Genomic DNA, 18,563 nt, shown 5'->3' with positions numbered 1-18,563 from the left:
TACAAAAAGACCTTTCCTGATTCTTCCCTAACCCATCACTAATAAGTATTAACACATTCTCTCCTTGAAATTACATTGTATATACTTTGCATTTACTTGTATTTATTTGTATTACAGTGTGTTCTCCTAATAGACTATAAGCTCCTTTGAAAAGAGAGAATGACAGTCTTTGTATCCCCAGCACCTAAAACAGTACCTAAGTACATAGGAACAGAGATAGGGATTGGACCTTTAAGAGTGAAAATCTAGATAAGGAAAGATACAGAAAAACCCTTCACTAATGCAGGTCAGGTCAGCACCTTCTCTGAAACTTCTATGGTCTCAAAGTTGTGTAGAGAATTGAGATTGGTTAAGTGATTTTGCCTACCTCCCAGCCAGTATGTGAGAGAAAGGAATGAAACAAAAGGTCTTCTGGCTCTGAGGCCAGCATTCTCTCTATAACACTTCAAAATTTTGAGCATGATGAAGTACAGCCAAGGCTATGCCTTTGTTCTTCTAGAGCAGAGGTTCCCAAACTTATTTGGCTTATCACCCACTTTTCAAAACAAAAACAAATTACTCAGCACTCCCCCGGAAATCTATATTCTTTTAACTCTTTAATGGTTTTAATGTGTGTCATTTCAAAATATTATAAAATATCTTTTAAATGATGCATCTTAAATTTAACAATTTATTTTAAGTTCATAGGTTTTTTCCTGCATTGAAATTTTGATGCCACAATATTGCGCTTTGTAACCACATATTGTAATCAACAAATACACGAACGTATTCCTCCCCATGCATGCTAGACTTCCCAAAAATGCACTACACACTCACCTGCCAACACTTGTTTGTTAAGACCTGTTGTCGGACTTGACCACTGATCCATTATAACTTGCATTTTGTGTTTATTTGGAAAATAATATAATCACTACAACTTTAGCTCTATTACACAACAGATGAAACACGTATGAAGTTTTTCAAAATTTTCTTCTCTTCTTTATGCTTCCACCACCCCCTCATTTTTATTCAGTGCCCCCTATTTGCACCCAAAGCTACTACCCCCCCCTTCCTTAACATTGCAGCACCCCACAGGGGGCAATAAGGCCCACTTTGGGAACCTATGTTCTAGAGCAAGGGCTCTTAACTTGGGACCTTCGAAGTAGCTTTTTTAATATTTTGATATCTATTTCAACATAACTGGTTTCCTTTGTAATCCTCTGTATTTCATTTTATGCATCTGAAAAATATCTGAAATGGCTTCATTCCAAGAAATAAGACTTCACCAGACACCCAAAGAGGTCCATCACACACACGCGCACGCGCAGACACACACACACACCAGATTAAGAATCTATTCTAGAGGACTTTTCTAGATTTCTTCTAAATAAGATAAAATTTTAAGATTTTCTAAAATGCTTTAAGGCTATTTTGTTGCCCCTCATTTTGTTGTTCCTCCAGACACTTGCACATATTAAGTACTAAAAAAAAAGTTCTTCGGTTAAATTAAACTGTTTATTCCTCTCCTTTCTCAATAATGCTAACTTAATGACAATAAGACAATTTCCACCATGGACGAATAGGAAAACAAAACAGTGTAACAGGCAACCTAGAGGCAATTTTAAAATCTAGGTTATGATCCACTTTCAAAGCAGACAGAGAACTGGAATTATATGATGGAATATCTTGATCTGGAATTTGTTCAACTATAATGTAGGACAAACATATAATAATCAAAGATCAGGCTTCACAAAGGCTTGATCAATTATATTTGAAAAATGTTTAACAAGGTATTCTGTATCTCACACCCCTCTTATCACTATTCATTCTCTAGTCTTCTCCAGGGCCTCAGCCCATGAAGCCTCTCCTCACTACCAACCACCAAACCATTAGTAATACACTCCCTGCTGCACTCTACCTATCTAAATACTACTCTTCTTTCAAGATCTAAATTAAATTATACCTCTCCGAAGTTCTCAGGTCACACCGATTTTTCCATTTTTTAACCTTCCATACCACTTAGCTATTTTAGAACTTAACTATATTCATTCTCATATTTTAGCACTTTATTATATTTACTCTCATATAGTACTCTAAATATTTCCTATGTATAATCTCTGGGGGCAAAGGTGCTGTCATTCACGTCTTCTGTATCCTGCACAACACTAAGAATAGATTTCTTCCTTAAAGTATTTTTAGTCTGGACCTGTGATTTGAAAATCCATTGAGAAAACTCCCTCTAATAAGGCAGGATCTGAAACAGTTCAGAAATTTATAATCTTAGAGAGTTTCTTAGGATTAGCAAAAAGACGTAAACCTAAGTCACACTGACTACTACATGCTGCCTCTAGCTCAACTGCTATGTGTATAAATTGTACATTTTAAACAAATGTATAGAATCATATTCATTGCTATGTTGGTTTCGATGTTAATTATATAACCTACCAGTTTATCAATGCCTAATTTGGTGCTACAAATTCTATTTTCTACTGCCCCATTTTTACACCAAATTTTTCCCCAGCTGGTCTTCTACACAGCAAAAAATGTGAGCAGCTATCCATCAACTTATATTTTTAAATTGCTAAAATCAAATCTAAATGAAATTTGATCCATATTCATTTCTTACTTAAAGCAAAGCAAGTTTTAAGTAACAATGATACACCAGGGCGTTAATGGTTTTATGTCTTAGAAAGGTAAACTAACTGAATTTAACTGTACCTTGTTCTTCATTCTAGGTACAAGCAGTAAAGACATACCATATGTCACTTAAAGATGGGACAAAAACAACACCTTATTATAATAAGCGATCCACTTAAATAAGTATGTTTTGAGCTTGCAGTATTCACCAAGGATTGTGCTAAGTACAGGTAGAAATGACGAATGAGACATAAATCCTGCCTTCAGAGAGATTATTATTTATTTGGAAAAACAAGACTAACACACATGAAACAACAAACACCACAAAATAGCACATGATTAAGTGCCATTATTATGTGGTACAAATTTATAGTGCAGAGTAGCAAAAAAGAAAGAACAACAGCCTAAAAGTCAAAAGACCTGAGTTCCAGTCCTGGCTGGGACACTTACAAGTCAATTGGTCAATAAGTATTTTCCCCAGTTGTTTACCTAGTTTTAGCTACACACTGACATTATGCAAAAACTTTTAAATTTTATATAACCAAAAATCATCCATTTTATCTTCTCATGATCCTCTCTATCCCTGATTTAGCCAGTAAATCTTCCCCATCCACAGATTAACAAGGTAATTTCTTTCTAGCTCTTCTACCTTGTTTAAGATGCCAACCTTTATTATGTCTAAATAATGTATTCACTGAAAGCTTATCTGGCTATACTGTGTGAAATGTTGGTCTGTATCTTACTCCTGCCAGATTATTTTTCAGTTTTACCAGTAGTAATGGTCTCTGAGTTAACAGAAGACCAGGTGCCTATTTATTTTCTTCTGCATGTTTCTTTTCTACTGAGGGACTTGTCTATTTTTTTTTAGCACCTAACTTCTTTAGACCTATTTCGTCAATTGCGAAATAAATGTGTTGATCCAGATAAGTGTTTTCCAATATTTCCAAGTGTGAGGACCCCTTTATAATATCAAAACTTAGGTGGACCTCTAGTTCAGTGCACTGTTACAGCCTTTGATTGAGAAAATAACAATGATGAAATACTTCTATTAATTCAATAACTTGTAGATGAATTTGTATTTTACTAATCATAACAGTACAGGCATTTTTAAAAGTCATATATATATATATATATATCTATGGGCTACAAATATTTTACTGAAGGTATGTATGTTTGCTTAGTTCTGCACTATAAATTACTATGTAAACAAAGTATTTAATGTTAAGTTTGATAACACTTTAACATTTAATAATAAAGTTTAATAACTTTAAACTAAAACATACTATATGTTATACAAATGAAAATTTTAAGATACATTCCACTTTTAGGAAAACATAAATGAAAGTCTAGACTTTTACCCTTTATCAAACTTTTATCTAAACAATAAATGATGGAATAATGATATTCCAAAAAGGGAATATGCAAAATACAAGAATTTTCATTAAGTCTCTTCTCTCATCAATAACAAATCATTCCAGGGGCAGCTAGGTGGCACAGAGAACCTGCTCTGGAGTCAGGAGGACCTGAGCTCAAATATGACCTCAGACATTTGACACTTAACTAGCTGTATAACCTTGGGAAAGTCACCTGAATGCCTTGTCAAAAAAAAAAATTCCCCTACATTTACAGGATTAAATATTTTCCAACCTAGGATTCAAAACCCTTCCCATAAGCTACCTGGCACCCAATTATTTAATAAATATATAATAAATGCCTTCTATGTACAAGGCATTTTTCTAACATTATCTCCCACAATTCTCAAATACAAAACACTCTTCCATCTATGCTACTCTACAAGTTTCTCCTTCCATTCTACAACCATACTAAATTGTGGGGCAGCTAGGTGGCACAGTAGATAGAGCACCAGCCCTGAAGTCAGGAGGACCTGAGTTCAAATTCGGCCTCAGATCAAACACCAGAACTCACCAGCTGCGTGACCCTGGGCGAGTCACTTAACCCCAATTGCCTAAAAATACAAAAATACTAAATTCAGCTCAAGACCTACTTCCTTGAAGCCTTCCCTGACTATACCAATTCGTAGTAATTTCAATTTCCTCAGAACTACTTCAGTATTTCTTTATTTTATTCACAGAATCACAGAATGTTAGGGTTAGAAGAGACCTCAGCAGGCCCAGAATTAACTCCCATATAATAATACCTGACAAGTCATCAATTCAGCCTATGTTTGAAGACCTCCAAGAAAAGGGAACCCACCAACTCTCAAAAACTGCCTATTCAATTTTGGCTTGCTCTAAATTGTCAGTAGTTTTCCTGATATCAAGCCTAAATTTGCAGTTCCCACCTCACCTAGTTTTGTCCTCTGGAGAAAAAAAAGTTGTAGCTCTTCTGCATGACAGCCTTTCAAATACATGCTTGAAGACAGGTATCATATATTCTCCCTTCCCCCCCAGGCTACACGGCCACAATTTTTTCAACCATCTGGGTAGCCCTCCTCTATACTACTACTTTGTATTTTATCTGTCCCATTTCTTTATATCACTAATTAGACTGTAAGCTCCCTGAGAATGGCAAACACCAGAAGCCATAGTTTAGAGAGTTGATATCCCATATAAAAGCCAATGCAATCAATCTTAAATATAGAAAGTGCTGAATAAATGATTGATGTATTCCAATGAATTTAAAACATTAGTCAATTTTTAAATAGCCATTAACACACAAGTTTTCAGGAATATCTCTACTACGTAAAGTTATACTATATTAAATGCTACAATCAAAACAAAAGATATTCAAAACACTATATACTTTTCCTAAAAGTATGAATTTGAATATGTACTTAAAAATGTAATTGCATAAAATTTTGAATTGTGAGGCCCATAACTCTAAAAACGACTCCTGGCTAGCATTGTGACAGGGAACATGTTTTGGAATTACTCAGCTAATGTTCCATAAACGTACTGCCTCTCTGCTTTAGTAAATAAAAACAGGAGTATTATTCTAAGTGGCACAGTGGATAGAGCACCAGGACTAGAGGAAAATGTCATTTCAAATCTGACCGTAGACACTTAATAGCTGTGTGACCCTAAGCAAGTCACTTAATCCTATTTGCCTCAGTTTCTTCATCTGTAAAATGAGTTGGAGAAGGAAATGGCAAAGCACTCCAGTATCTTTGCCAAGAAAACCCCAAATGGGGTGACAAAGAGTCAGACACGACTGAAACAAATGAAGAACAACAAATTACTCTAAGTAATAAAAGAGTGTTTTCCTCACACTTCCTGTATACTTTGATATGCACTTCGAGACATACTAGCTAACAGTTACTCATATAACCACGATGTTGCCAGTACTGGGGAGAAACTACACTAATAAGGATCGATTACTTCTCATTGCTGGCGTTGTGTTGCTAAGAAAATAGCACTAAACAACAAAATGTCACATATTCAGAATCAGTTCAAGGTAACTGAAAAGATTGATGTAAAGTTGGCCCACACAGTGTAAATTTTTTCTTAAAGAATTAAAACACAACAAAATACTTAAGACTAAAACTATAGAAAACAATTTAATATCCACCTGATTCAAAAGGCAATTTGGGAACCTTGCAGTGCCTAGGGACCATTATTATGAATATCAGTTACTACCGCACAGCAACATGAGAAAAAGAAACATGGAATAAAGTGATATAATGCCATGTATGCAGGTTTTGAGTCTTAAAAAAGAAAATCAAAAGATTCAGGAGACTCAAAATCTCCATGCTAAAACTTACAGACAAATAAATCAATTGTCTTAAGTTATTTAAAGTGTCCTAATGAAATTTGTATAATTTTTTCAAAAATACCTACAATGACTATGTAGAATCTATATTCTCCTGCAATTTCATATAAAATAAACTTTACTGTGAAAGACAAATGTTATTTAGTTCTTATTCATTAGAAATAGTTATTAAACTGGGCATATACTGCACCTATTCTTATTCATTAGGCATATTATGAAACTAAATATATAAGGCACCTACATGCAAAAAACAAAAAAAATCAGTAAAATTATAAGGGTTATGCTTATAATTCTATTATAATAGGCACATATTTGTAAGCTTATGATCCTACAACTCATTTATTAGCATATGAATTGCAAGCTAATCATGTGGTAAAAGTGAAGGATGAGAGAGACAGCCAGAGAACTCTACTGGTACTGACATATGATTATTACCTACAAAATGTAAAAAGACCTAAAAAAAGACATCCAACGCGAACCCCGTGAAAAACAATTATCAAAAGATATGGGCAAGGATCATACAGAATCAGAAGGCATGGCTAGGTTGGGATCTGAACTGATGAAGAAAAGTATGCACATGGATGAGAGCATGGATCCCTTAAAAATTCTGAAGCAAGTTGTCTGCAATGCAACAAACATGTAATTCTAACACATGCAAAAATCTACATCATTTACTCAGACATTAAAGCAACAATGACTTTTATAAAAGCAGGGGATCATATTTAAAATAAATAAAATTATTCTCCTTGCTAAAAAAAAAGTATTAAATTTTCTAGTTAGTCTTCCTGTATGGGTTTTCTTCATATACACATGAATAATTCTAAGAAAACCATTTAGTACCTTGTTCTGCAATAGACTTCAAGTATGTAAAGCAGAAAGCATCAAATCTATTACTAGTAATCACATCATACATTTTTACAGGATTGTAGAAAGTACTTTGACATAAATGATCTCATTTTATCTTCACAACAACTTGAGGAATAAAAGAACACTAGATTAGAAAGAACTCAGACACAGGCTCTTTCGTGTGATAGTCACATGACCTTGAGAAAGTCACTTAAAAGTCTCTGGACCTCAGTTTCTTAATCTGCAAAATAAGGCAAGTGAAAAATAGGTGTATTCTAAGGCTTCTGCGAGCTCTAAAATTCAATGACTAGCATATTCTTTGGGAATATAATTTAAATAGTCCATTCTTTAAAGTACCAGGGTAGTTATGCCCTGCTCTTCTGGAATACAGGGTAAGGAATTTACAACCAACTTCAAATCCTGATTCATGCAAACTGCCAAGTAGCCAAAAGTCAGATTTTTAGGGACAGTGGATGCAGTGGATCCCCATTTAGGGATGGTAATGAATATGCACATACGGTCATAGCTAAAATGCCAATGACAACCACAAACCAGCTGCTTGGCAATCATACCACAGAATCACAACCTCTGCTCTTCTGAAAAGGTTAAAAAGAATTTTCTGATACTGTCATTAGGAGGCACAGGTCAAGTACTTGAAGATATGGATCAATACTTACATATGAATTTAATTGCTAAAGAAAGAAAAAAATCCCAATACAGTCTATTCCTCCTTCTCTAGCAGACTGCTCCCCTCATCCTTATTCTCTGACAAATCTTCAAACTGTATCATTGGCTGCTTTCCTCCTGCCTGCAAACATGCCTATATCTCCTCCATCTTAAAACAAAACCAAAAAAACCCTCCCTTAATTTATCCATCTACTACTAGCTACTATCTACAATCTCATATCTCTCTTCCTTTTTATGGCTAAACTCCTTGAGAAAGTCATTTACAATAGGTGCCCCCACTTCCTTTCCTCTCTCTTCTTAACTCTCTTTATCTGACTTCCAACCTCATCATTCAACCAAAACTGCTCTCTCCAAAGTTACTAATGATCTCTTAAATGCCAAATCCAATGGCATTTTTGCAATCCTCATCCTTCTTGACCTCTCTGCAGCCTGACACTGTTAACCACCTTCTTTTTGATACTCTCTTCTCTCTAGGTTTTATAAGCACTACTCTCTCTTGGTTTTATTCCTATTCGAACACACTTTCTGTCTCCTTTGCTGGATCTCTGTCCAGGAAATACTCGAAACGTTAAAGGTAGGTGTCCTCCAAAGCTCGATCTGGGCCCTGTTCTTGTCTCCTTCTACACTATTTCACTTGGTGATATCATCAGCTCCCATGGAATTAATTACCATCTTCTATGCTGATTCTGAAATCTACTTAACCAGCTTTACCCTCTCTGAGGAACTCCAGTCTTGGCATCTCCAATTGCCCACTGGACATCTTGAACTGGATGTCTCATAGATAATCTTAAACTCAACATGTCCGAAACTGAACTAGTTATCTTCCCCCCCTCCAAAAACCCTCTCCTCTTCCTAACTTCCTTATTCATGTTGAATGTACCTTCATCCCACCAGTCACCCAAGCTCACAACCTAGATGTCATCCTTGACTCTTCCCATTTTCTCCCTCCTACTCCTTTATCCAATCTGTTGCCAAGACCTACTGATTTTACCTTTGAAACATCTCTCCTATGTCTCCTTCTCTTCTCTGCTGCCACTATCACCCTGGCCCAAGCCCTCATCACCTCACACCTGCACTATTGCAATAACTTGCTGTTGGCCTCCCTGTCACAAGTCTCTCCCCAATCCAGTACATCCTCTACTCAGCTGTCAAATCCTGAGTTTGACATTCAAAACCCCTCATAATCTGCCCCCTACCACCACCACTACCACCTCTCCAGTCTTCTTACACCTTACATCCTGCCATGTATTTTGCAATCCAGTGACACTGGCCTCCTTGTAGTTCCTCCAAGACACTCATCTCCAAACAGAGCATTTTCAGTGGCTGTCTCCCATGTTTAGAATGTTCTCCCTCCTAATCTCTGCCTTCTGATTTCTCCCTTGCTCTCTCCATCCTCTAAAATCCCATCCTCTACAAGAAGCCTTTCCTAAATCCCCTTAATTTTAGTGCCTTCTCTCTGTTAATTGTCTCCAATTTATCTTCTACATAGCTTGGTTTGTATGTAGTTTTTTGTATGTTATCTTCCTTACTAGACTGCAAACTCCCTGAGAATAGGAACTGTCTTTTGCCTTTCTTTGTATCTCCAGTGCTTAGCAAAGTGCCTGGCACATAAAAGGTTCTTAATAAATGCTTACTGACTGACTAAAGCAGTAAGCCATGAATCAGTAAGTTATTTGCCACTGTATATAATTAACTGGTGAAAAACTACATGACTTAGTGGATTGAGAGCTGGCCTTGGAGCCAGGAAGACCTTGGTTCAAGTCCCCTCTCTGACATATACTTGGTGATCCTGAGCAAATCACTTAATCTCTGTGATCTAAGTAACTAAGACTATAAATTGCAGAAAAGGTGTCTACCTACATTAGTGGAAGATGTTTCTCCAACCAGTAGTTTCCCATGAAATGGTAGGTCCAGTTCCTATCCTATAGTTAAGTAGTTCTAAAAGAGATTGCTCTTTTTTTGGGGGGGGGGGGAATTTCACATTTTAGGAAGGAAGTTAATAAGCTGGAAAGCTCTGATGCATCAGAAATACAAAAATAATAATAATAATAATAATAACCAAAGTATTCACTGAGTTGCAGACTTTTACAGCTGAGAATGATCTTTTAGATATGGCATCCAAACAAATTGTGCTATTAGGCTGCATTAAGGCAGGCAAAATGTTGACTGTAATCAAGGACTGCTGAGTCCTTGAGGCAACTCTCTAAGACTATGCAACCAAAGGAGGTGACAATCTGCATTGGCAGAAGAAGTTTCCTGCAGTCAGGGGGGAGAAGGAGAGGGACAGTATTAGAAAGGAAAAAAGAGAAAAGGAGGTGGAAAAGGAGGAGGAGAAGATCAATAAGTGCTAATACAACACTTTAGGAAAGATGTTAATAACCTATTGAGTATCCAGAGGAGGGCAACAAAGTTGGGAAACCACCAGGCTACATGAAAATCAATTGAAGGCTAGGGTATTTAGCCATTAGAAGAGAATACTTAATAGCTGACACAGGTAGATGATTTCAAATGAAAGGTTGTCATGGAGACAAGGGGTATGCTTATCTTCTTTGTCCCCAGAGAACAGAAATGGATATAAATTGTAAAGGGACAAATTTTGGCTTGATTTAATGAAAAACATTTCAACAATTAGAGTTATTCCAAAGTGGAGAATTTCCCAACATGAGGTCTTTAGGCAAAGCCTGACCACTTCTCAGATATGTTGTAGGAAAGATTTTTTTTTCAGGTTGACCTAATGGTCTCTGAAATACCATAAAATAATCTTTGCATGATAGAATCAGGATCCCAAAAGATATGGACAGGATAGAATGAATAAGCTGATTCTAATATCTAGTACAAGTCTCTCACTTTATTAAAGAGCAAAAGTGAAACCCAAAAAAAGATAAGCAATTTGTCCAGGATCAGACAGCTATAATCAGTATCATCTCCAGACTTTGAACTCAAGTCTCTTGAATTTCAGTCCAAAGCTCTTTTTACCACACTAATTATATCCAAGAGTAGATGGATTCATTTCATGCCTGTCTTTTTGAAAGTCTAAAAATGTGTATATGATATCTATGGAAATTTAGTGTTATAAGATCAAAATTATTAAAAATTATTAAAATCAAGTTTAATAAAATATGAGGCAGTAGGGTGTAGTGGATAGGGAGTGAACCAATACATCAGCAAAACCTGGAATCTTGTTCTGCCTCTGATGCATATTGGCTGTATGAATCTGGCTATGTCATTTAACTTTTTTGTGCTCTAACCAACTCTCTAAGACTACATATTGCAGAGAAAAGCGACAACTTTAATTGATAAAAGGAATTTCTCACCTGAGAGTTCCCTATACTTGGAACAGATCAAAAGCCTATCACGGATAAAAGAGAATAATCAAAGTAATTCTTCATCCAGAATAGAACTTTGTTATTTTAAATGCTAGTCCCATAAGCAACTATTTGTTACTGGTGCAATGAGTTCAAAACATTCAAGAAATTCCTTCTATTCAAGCACAGACTTCATCCATAAATGTTACTTTTTACTCTAGCTTTAAAAAAAATTTAAGAATTTGATCTCCAAAAGTCTTGGAAAACATATTCTCCAAGATCACAATGGAAGAAGGAAAGTTGTATTCAGAAGTAAAAACACCACCATGTTTTCAAGTGAAAGGGTAAGTCAGTAATTCAAATTTTAAAGGGAGATGTGATTAAATCACAGCTGGAAAGTAGTAATAAGAGGGCAATACAATGAGGTCAGAAGCATGAGCAGCCAATCAAAGACATAAAAGTGTTTCCTGCAATATTAATAGTCAAAGGAGGAAACCAATCACAGAGATGCAAGCCTTCTTTTGACAGCCACAGAAGCAGGAGAACCAATCCACACACACCGGGGGTTGACAATAAGGCGGGGAAGGAGGTTCATTGAAGAAATTCTTGAGGGTGCAGTTACTACGAACTCCGAACGCAAGTAAAACCACTCGAGGGGTCATAAACACCCAGCATCAAGCCACCTGAAATTCAACCGGGTGCAAAAGTCACCCCCCATAACAAGAAAAGCATTCCATCGCGAAAAGGCCCTGCAACAATCCACAACTTAGAATTCCAGACGAAATGGATCTTAGCACCTTAAATGTCAAACCTTAAAATGAAAAGAGCAGCGACCCTCCCTGACAAGTACCATAACTGGTCGCATATATCCCACTGAAAAATGCAATGTCTCGTATAGAAGGATACAACAAAACAACTACGTGCACCTTAAGGTACTGGGAAGGCAACACTACAAAAAAGGGGGGTCTGCTTTTGCATGCTGACCTGCTTAATGCAATACTGCAGGCTGCAATGTAGTGGTCCCCGTGTCGTCGTCGTCGTCCCGTCTCCCCCCACCCCCTGCAATGCTGCACTACGGAATGCTTATTCCTACCGCACCGGGGATGGGAGGATGGGGGGAAGGGGGAAGACTGAGGGGAAGAACAGGAGAAAGACTATCTTGCAGGGACAAACAGATGTTTGTTTTGAGATCGTTCTACTTCCCCGAAGTAATTTTTAAAAAAGAAAAGGAAACCCGCTGCAACAACAACCAAAAAAAAAAGGAAAATAAAAAGGGGGGAAAAAACAAAAACACCCGGAAAAACAAACCTTTCTGGCCCCAAAGGCCCCCTGTGCACAAACGAGTCAGAGGCACTACGCCAAAGGCGGCCAGCGCATCCCCCTGCGCCATTCCTAGACGCCGCTTACGGCAAGGCCCCCATACGGCAGCGTAAGCGCCGCGGCGAGCTAATCACAACACTGGGACGCAACAACATGGCGGCCGCGAAGGGCTCTGCGCTGCCGGAGAGAGTTTACGCTACTCCGCCGGCGTACGGTCCCATGCGGCGGAGCAGCGGCTGCGCCCTCCAGCGTGCGTAGAGCGCTCCGTGAATGGCGATGCCCGACTGACAATGGGGAGGGGGGAGGGAGGAGGGAAAGGTGGGGGGGATAATAAACACTCGAGTCCCTACCGATTCCTCCTCCTTCTCCATCCCGGTGGGCATCTGGGGCACGGCCCTGTTGATGGAGACGCAGTCGTTGAGGTCGGGCATGTCCTTGCCGCGGTAGATGGGCAGCGGTTTGGCGGCGTCCAGCGCCCGCGCTCGGAAGGAGAGTTTACTCATTGTCTCCCCGCCTCACAGGAACAGCCCGGGCGGCGGCGGCGGCGGCGGCGGGGCGGGCGAGGGGGGGGGAGGGCTCCCGCCGCCTCCTCTCCTTCCTCAGTGCAGCACGGCCGGCCCGCTCCTCCTCCTCCTCCTCACTGCCCCCGTCCACAGCATGGGCGCCCACCCCGCCCGAGAACAACCCACCGCCGCCCGCGGCCGCTTCCACACACTAGATCCGCCGCTCGCCCGCCCGATCCGCTCCCTGCGCCATGGCCAACATGGCGGACATTACCACAGCGGCGGCGAGCGATCCCGGCAGCCCGCGCGAGGGCGCGCCCCCGCCGCGGGGACGCGCCTCGTCCTCTCCCTCCCTCCCCGCCGTCCCCTCCCTCGCTCCCTCCCTCCTTCCTCTCCAGTCGGCTCCCCTCCCCACCCACTCTTTCCTCGGCGCGCCCCCGGCCCGCGGGAGTATGCGCGGGCCCTAGGGCCTCCCAGGGTGAGAGGACTGGCGAAAACCCTGCGACCCACCACCAACCTGACTGCTGTCAGGTGTGCGTGGGTTGCCATGCACCATAACATGTGTTCCCTGCCTCCTCAACGCATCCCATCCGTGCACACCACGGGGGAAGGAGGACTCCTGAAAAGTGCATGCTCACCCTTAGCTCAGCCCATGGGTGCTTAGGCGAAGTAAGAGAGTAAAACAGTCATCATCATAATACCCTATATTTAAACAGTGCTTATCTCCAAGCAGCCCAGAGCACTCTTAATTCAACCTCACTAAGTGCCCAGAAGGTGTGAAAATACGATAGGATTGGTCTACACCGCTTGGTAACAGAATTCCAGTCGAGTCTCCGCTGGCTGGAGCCAGTTTTGCTACCCCAGACCTCTTTTCCTGCACTATTTTCACCTAAAATATTCCTGAAAGAAAGCTGTCCTAGGGAAGCGACCTGCCATTGACACTCGCCTTCCTTGGGGCAATGCCTAAGGCAGTAGTGCTACCGAGGTGAGGGGATTCCGGAGCTATAAATCAGGTCAAGTGGAGCAAGTGCGCTACTCCTTTCACCAAATCCTAGCATCTTAGAGTGTGCAGCTTTTGATGTCACCAGCGCTATCCGAAGGACTTCGAAAGTCTGGAGGATTTTTTTTAAGCTTAAACAAAAGTATAAACCAACTTGTATTGATAAAATGTATTCATGCACAAGGCATTTCACTAGTTGCTGGTAGACTAGAGAGTTGTTTAAAGACATGGTGGTCCCAGTTGGGTTCTAGTTAGGAAGCAAAATTAAGTCCATTTTATCTAAAATTATACAAATTTATGAAAAGCAAAAACAAAAGATGTTTGGTACTCAGTTCTGGAAGGGACCTTAAGGATCACCTGATCCTATCCCTTCATTTAACTGAGGTTAAGGACCCACGATTGCCTAAGTACACTGTAGAAGAGAGAGACGATGTCAAAATGCAACAAATGATTACATGCCAAATAAACTGTACAGAAAAATAATAGTTCAGTTAATAAGAGGAAGAGATCACTTTTAGGCTGGAGTGTTCAAGGAAAGCTTAGAGAAGTATGATTTGAGCTCTATCTTGATGACAGTATTCTTGGCACTTACTTTAGCTGGAGTATCTTGATTAATCTTTAAAGAATTACATAATCCTAACAAAATTCCTAGGAATTCAGTGACAAGTATTATCAAACCTTAATAATTAAGGAAGTAAGGAACAGAAACATATGAAAAGTATTGGGATTGCTCAAGGTCTGATAAGGAAAAGTGAAACTCAATGGTCATTTGTCTGACTCCAAGATTTTTTTTAACAAACGTCTATAAACATTTCCAGTTCATAAATATTTATTAAGCACCTACTGCGTGTCTGTCATTATGGTAAGTGCTAAGATATAAAGAAAGACAAAATCAGTCCTTGCTCTCAAGGAGCTCACAATCTAATGGGGGAGATGACATGCAAATTATGTACAAACTGTATACGAGGTAAACTAGAGAAAACCAATAGAGGGAAGGCACTAGCATTAAAAGAATCAGGAAAGGCTTCCTGTAGAAGGTGGGATTTTGCTGGGAAGAGTGGATAGTCACATTGGGTAGAATAATCAAGCCAGTTTAGAGCACAAAAGCAGTGTCTTAAAGCATTAATCTTTTTTAAGGGGAGGGGGAGGCAATTGGGGTTAAGTGACTTGCCCAGGGTCATGCAGCTAGTAAGTGTCAAGTGTCAGGCTGAATTTAAACTCAGGTCCTCCTGACTCCAAGGCTGGAGCTCTATCCTCTGGTCCACCTAACTGCCCCAAAGCATTAATCTTGTAGCCAGAAAAGATATGGGTTCTAATCCTGCCTCTGACACTCACCATATAATCATGGGCAAGTCTCTTAAAAACTCTGGTTGCGTCATCTGTGAAATGTGGATAATAATACCCATTGTACCAACTTCATAGCCCCATTGTGAGAATCAAAGAAAACAAGGCATGCAAAGGGTTTTGAGAGTCTTAACAACATTATACAGTGTCCCAAAAGTCTGGGTGCAGTTTTAAAGGAATTAAAAGCATAAAACTGCACTGACTTCTGGGAAACCCTGTATGAATGTCAATTATCATTAAGCAATGATGTAATGAGAAGAACACTGGACTTGGAGATGGAAGAGCCAGATTCAAATCTTGATTTCAACCTCTGTGACTTTGGCATAGTCACAAACTCCCTGGACCTCCATTTCTTTGCTCATCTATAAAATGAGGGAATTGGACTAGCTGGTCTCTAAGGTAATGTCGGTCTTTTCTAAATCTAAAATCCTAAACATTTTCCTTGGAAGATGTTTTAAGTAAAAAATGGGAATGTTTCAAACCGGAACTTTTCTTAAGCTGATCTGACTGTGAACACTGCTCTCTGCAGGAATCCCAGGGGTGCAGAAGGGAAGGCATAAAGAAAGGAAAAAACCAAGGAGTTGAGGGTTCAGCACAGAACTGAATATGAGTAATATAGGGAAAGAAAATGCAGTAAGTGGGCTACTAGGATTTTTCCCTGGGTCCCCAGAAATTTTCAAGTGCAAGTAGTCTTGTGCTTCACCAGCAGCTCTGGCCACCTTTCCTGCCCCCCCCCAAATCTCTTTCCCCTCCCCCACACTTCCTCTTCCCTTCCTTTATTATTCACCTTCTTACTTGGGAAAATGCTTTGGATTGCTGAGCATTCCAGGTTGTAAAGTTTCTAACCTAAATGCCCCAAAGATCCCAATAAAGACTCATAACCCATAGCCTAGAGGCTAGATTTAGATCTATTCCATTGTGGATTCTGTAATGGAGGCAGGGGTGGAGGTGAATAAATGGGGAACCAGGACACTTCCTACTCCAGGCTGAGCTAGAGTTCCTCACTGGTCTCTTACCTGAATTCAATTTGGTTGTCCATGCATGTTCCTGTAATGACCCACAGCATTTCTGGTTCCTCAGCCCAACATTTATGAGCCAATAGCAATTTGGGAAGCAAGACAACACATTACTATAAATCATATTAAACTCTGGTATATAGTAATAAGAACAGATTTTTTTTTCTATTAACTCTAAGAAGTTTCCCATCATTATGAATAAGAGGTACTGGACTTGAAGACTGGAAGCCCTAGATTTGAATCCTGCTCCTCAAACTTCCTAGCTGTGTGACTATAAGCAAGTAAGGTGTTTAAGCCCTCTATACCTCTGTTCTCTCGTCTATAGAATTGGGGTAATGAGATCTTTAGTACCTACTTCACAGGGTTATTGTAAGGCCCAAATGAGCCAGTGCATTTGTAAATGATCATGAAACCTTCGTCCACTTAAGTTTCTCACTTAAGTCTCTCTTCTACTGTTGCCATATGGGCAGTTATTATTGAATTAGGAATAAAGAGTTTGAAGGAAACAACACAATACATATTTATCACAGGCAGTCTGTGTTTTCTGACTTCCAGTTCATTACTCAAATTAGTATTTGACTCTTGTTGGTGTCTGGAAAGTCTTTCATTTGTACATAAATATTATTTCTTATTCAACTAAGCCTTTTTCCTAACATATTTGTTGTATTTCACCACTATTCTTGCTGCATAAAAAAGCATATGATTATGGTCTCAACCTCTGAGACTGGTCCTCTTACTAAAAAAAAGTTGCCTGTCAAAAAGAATTTTGAAAGGTTCGGAATAATTATAACACATTCTTACTGATCCGTTCAAATACGTTTTTCTCTTGACCCACAACGAACTGCATACATTTAACCGAAGAAACATAATATGAAGAAAGATGAGGGGATCAGAACTGGGTTTTAAAGCAATATTAAAAATAAAACAGCTGTATATGTGTAATTCCTTAAGGCGAAAAATAAGGAAAGTGAGTCACACAAATTGACTATTCAAGATCAAACAGCAATTTGTTGTGAAAGCCAGAATAGAAGCTCACTGTGCATTTCCCACTCCTGTAACAGGCTTTTTCTAAATAATTGACAAATAACTTTTAAAAATCAAACAATCTGGTTGAGAAAAACAAATAGTCATAGTCGCTATTCAACTATTTAAGAGTTTTGCAAATGTCACATTCTTTCAGATTGGCTCAGTATTTCAACAACCCAATTTAAAGTTAATTAAGTTGGTATGTGGATTTCCTTCCTGCCTCCCGACCTCCCTACATCCCCCAACCCTCACTCCCCAGTTTTACTGGAATAATCACAATCATCAGTGAAGTTCAGTTCTTATCTGTGAGTAATCTGGACATAATGTTTACTTTCCTTATTATAATCAATCAGAAAAATTTCCTAGCTCCCCACATGCCTGTACTGTGGCTGCTCTCAACCCCTGGACTCACTGAAGAGGATGCTATTCATAAGTGTTGATGGGCATTGTCTTATTCGTTTTCTGTTTTCTCTACAGTTAGAATGCCAGGTGGTAAATTCAAGAATGTGATTCAGTCTCTTCTCTCCATCTCTCCTCTCAAACCTGGCTGGTATCACAGGGTGCCACCTTGTGTATAAGCTGACAATTTACTTTTCCAGCTCCATAAAGGATGCAGAAAGCCTCCGAAATTGAACATTCAGGAATGCTCCATGTTTTCTTTATTAAACAACCAAAGGAAGAAAGAAAGAAAGAAATGGGTAATGCAGACTGTTAAAATGTCTCTCCAGAGTTCACATCATAATTTACTGGATCCTCTCCTTATTCTGAAATCTCTTCCTTGCTCCCTACTACTGCGCACCCCATTCCCTTCTTTCATGAAACAAATTGTAACAGCTCACTCAGGCAATTATATATGTGTACACCAGGAATAGTTTACTTAAGTGAATGAGCTGGTGACTATGAGAGACAACTATGATTGGAAGAATTTCTGTATCCAAACTGCAAGAAAGTACTAAAGATCTACAGGCTTAGTTTCAGAGTTTTGATTCAAGAATTTGGGTTTACAGCAGGACAAGTGATATAGTAACAATGATAATAACTGCCACTTCTTAGTACTTAAAACTTGTCAAAGCACTTTAAATACATGGTCACATTTCAGCTTCAAAAAAACCTAAGAAGAAGATATTTCAGGTGTTATTATCCCCATTTTGCAGATGAGGAAACTAAGACT

General features: G+C 39.2%; 1 protein-coding gene across 2 annotated transcripts in view; it reads right to left on the bottom strand.

The window, feature by feature from the left end:
• Window positions 1-13,307, bottom strand: part of EPC2 (enhancer of polycomb 2) — a 179,342-nt gene extending 166,035 nt beyond the window's left edge. For both annotated transcript variants that reach the window (XM_020984745.2, XM_020984746.2), the window contains exon 1: window positions 12,854-13,307. In XM_020984745.2, the coding sequence (XP_020840404.1) occupies window positions 12,854-13,006 (153 nt within the window). In that variant the 5' untranslated portion in view covers window positions 13,007-13,307. The remainder of the gene's footprint in view (window positions 1-12,853) is intronic.
• Window positions 13,308-18,563: the final 5,256 nt, after the last annotated feature.

The sequence above is a fragment of the Phascolarctos cinereus genome, unplaced genomic scaffold, assembly GCF_003287225.1.
Source record: "Phascolarctos cinereus isolate Bilbo 61053 unplaced genomic scaffold, phaCin_HiC Scaffold_726;HRSCAF=1367, whole genome shotgun sequence".
Lineage (NCBI taxonomy): Eukaryota > Metazoa > Chordata > Mammalia > Diprotodontia > Phascolarctidae > Phascolarctos > Phascolarctos cinereus.
This window is presented reverse-complemented; position numbering and strand designations above follow the sequence as displayed.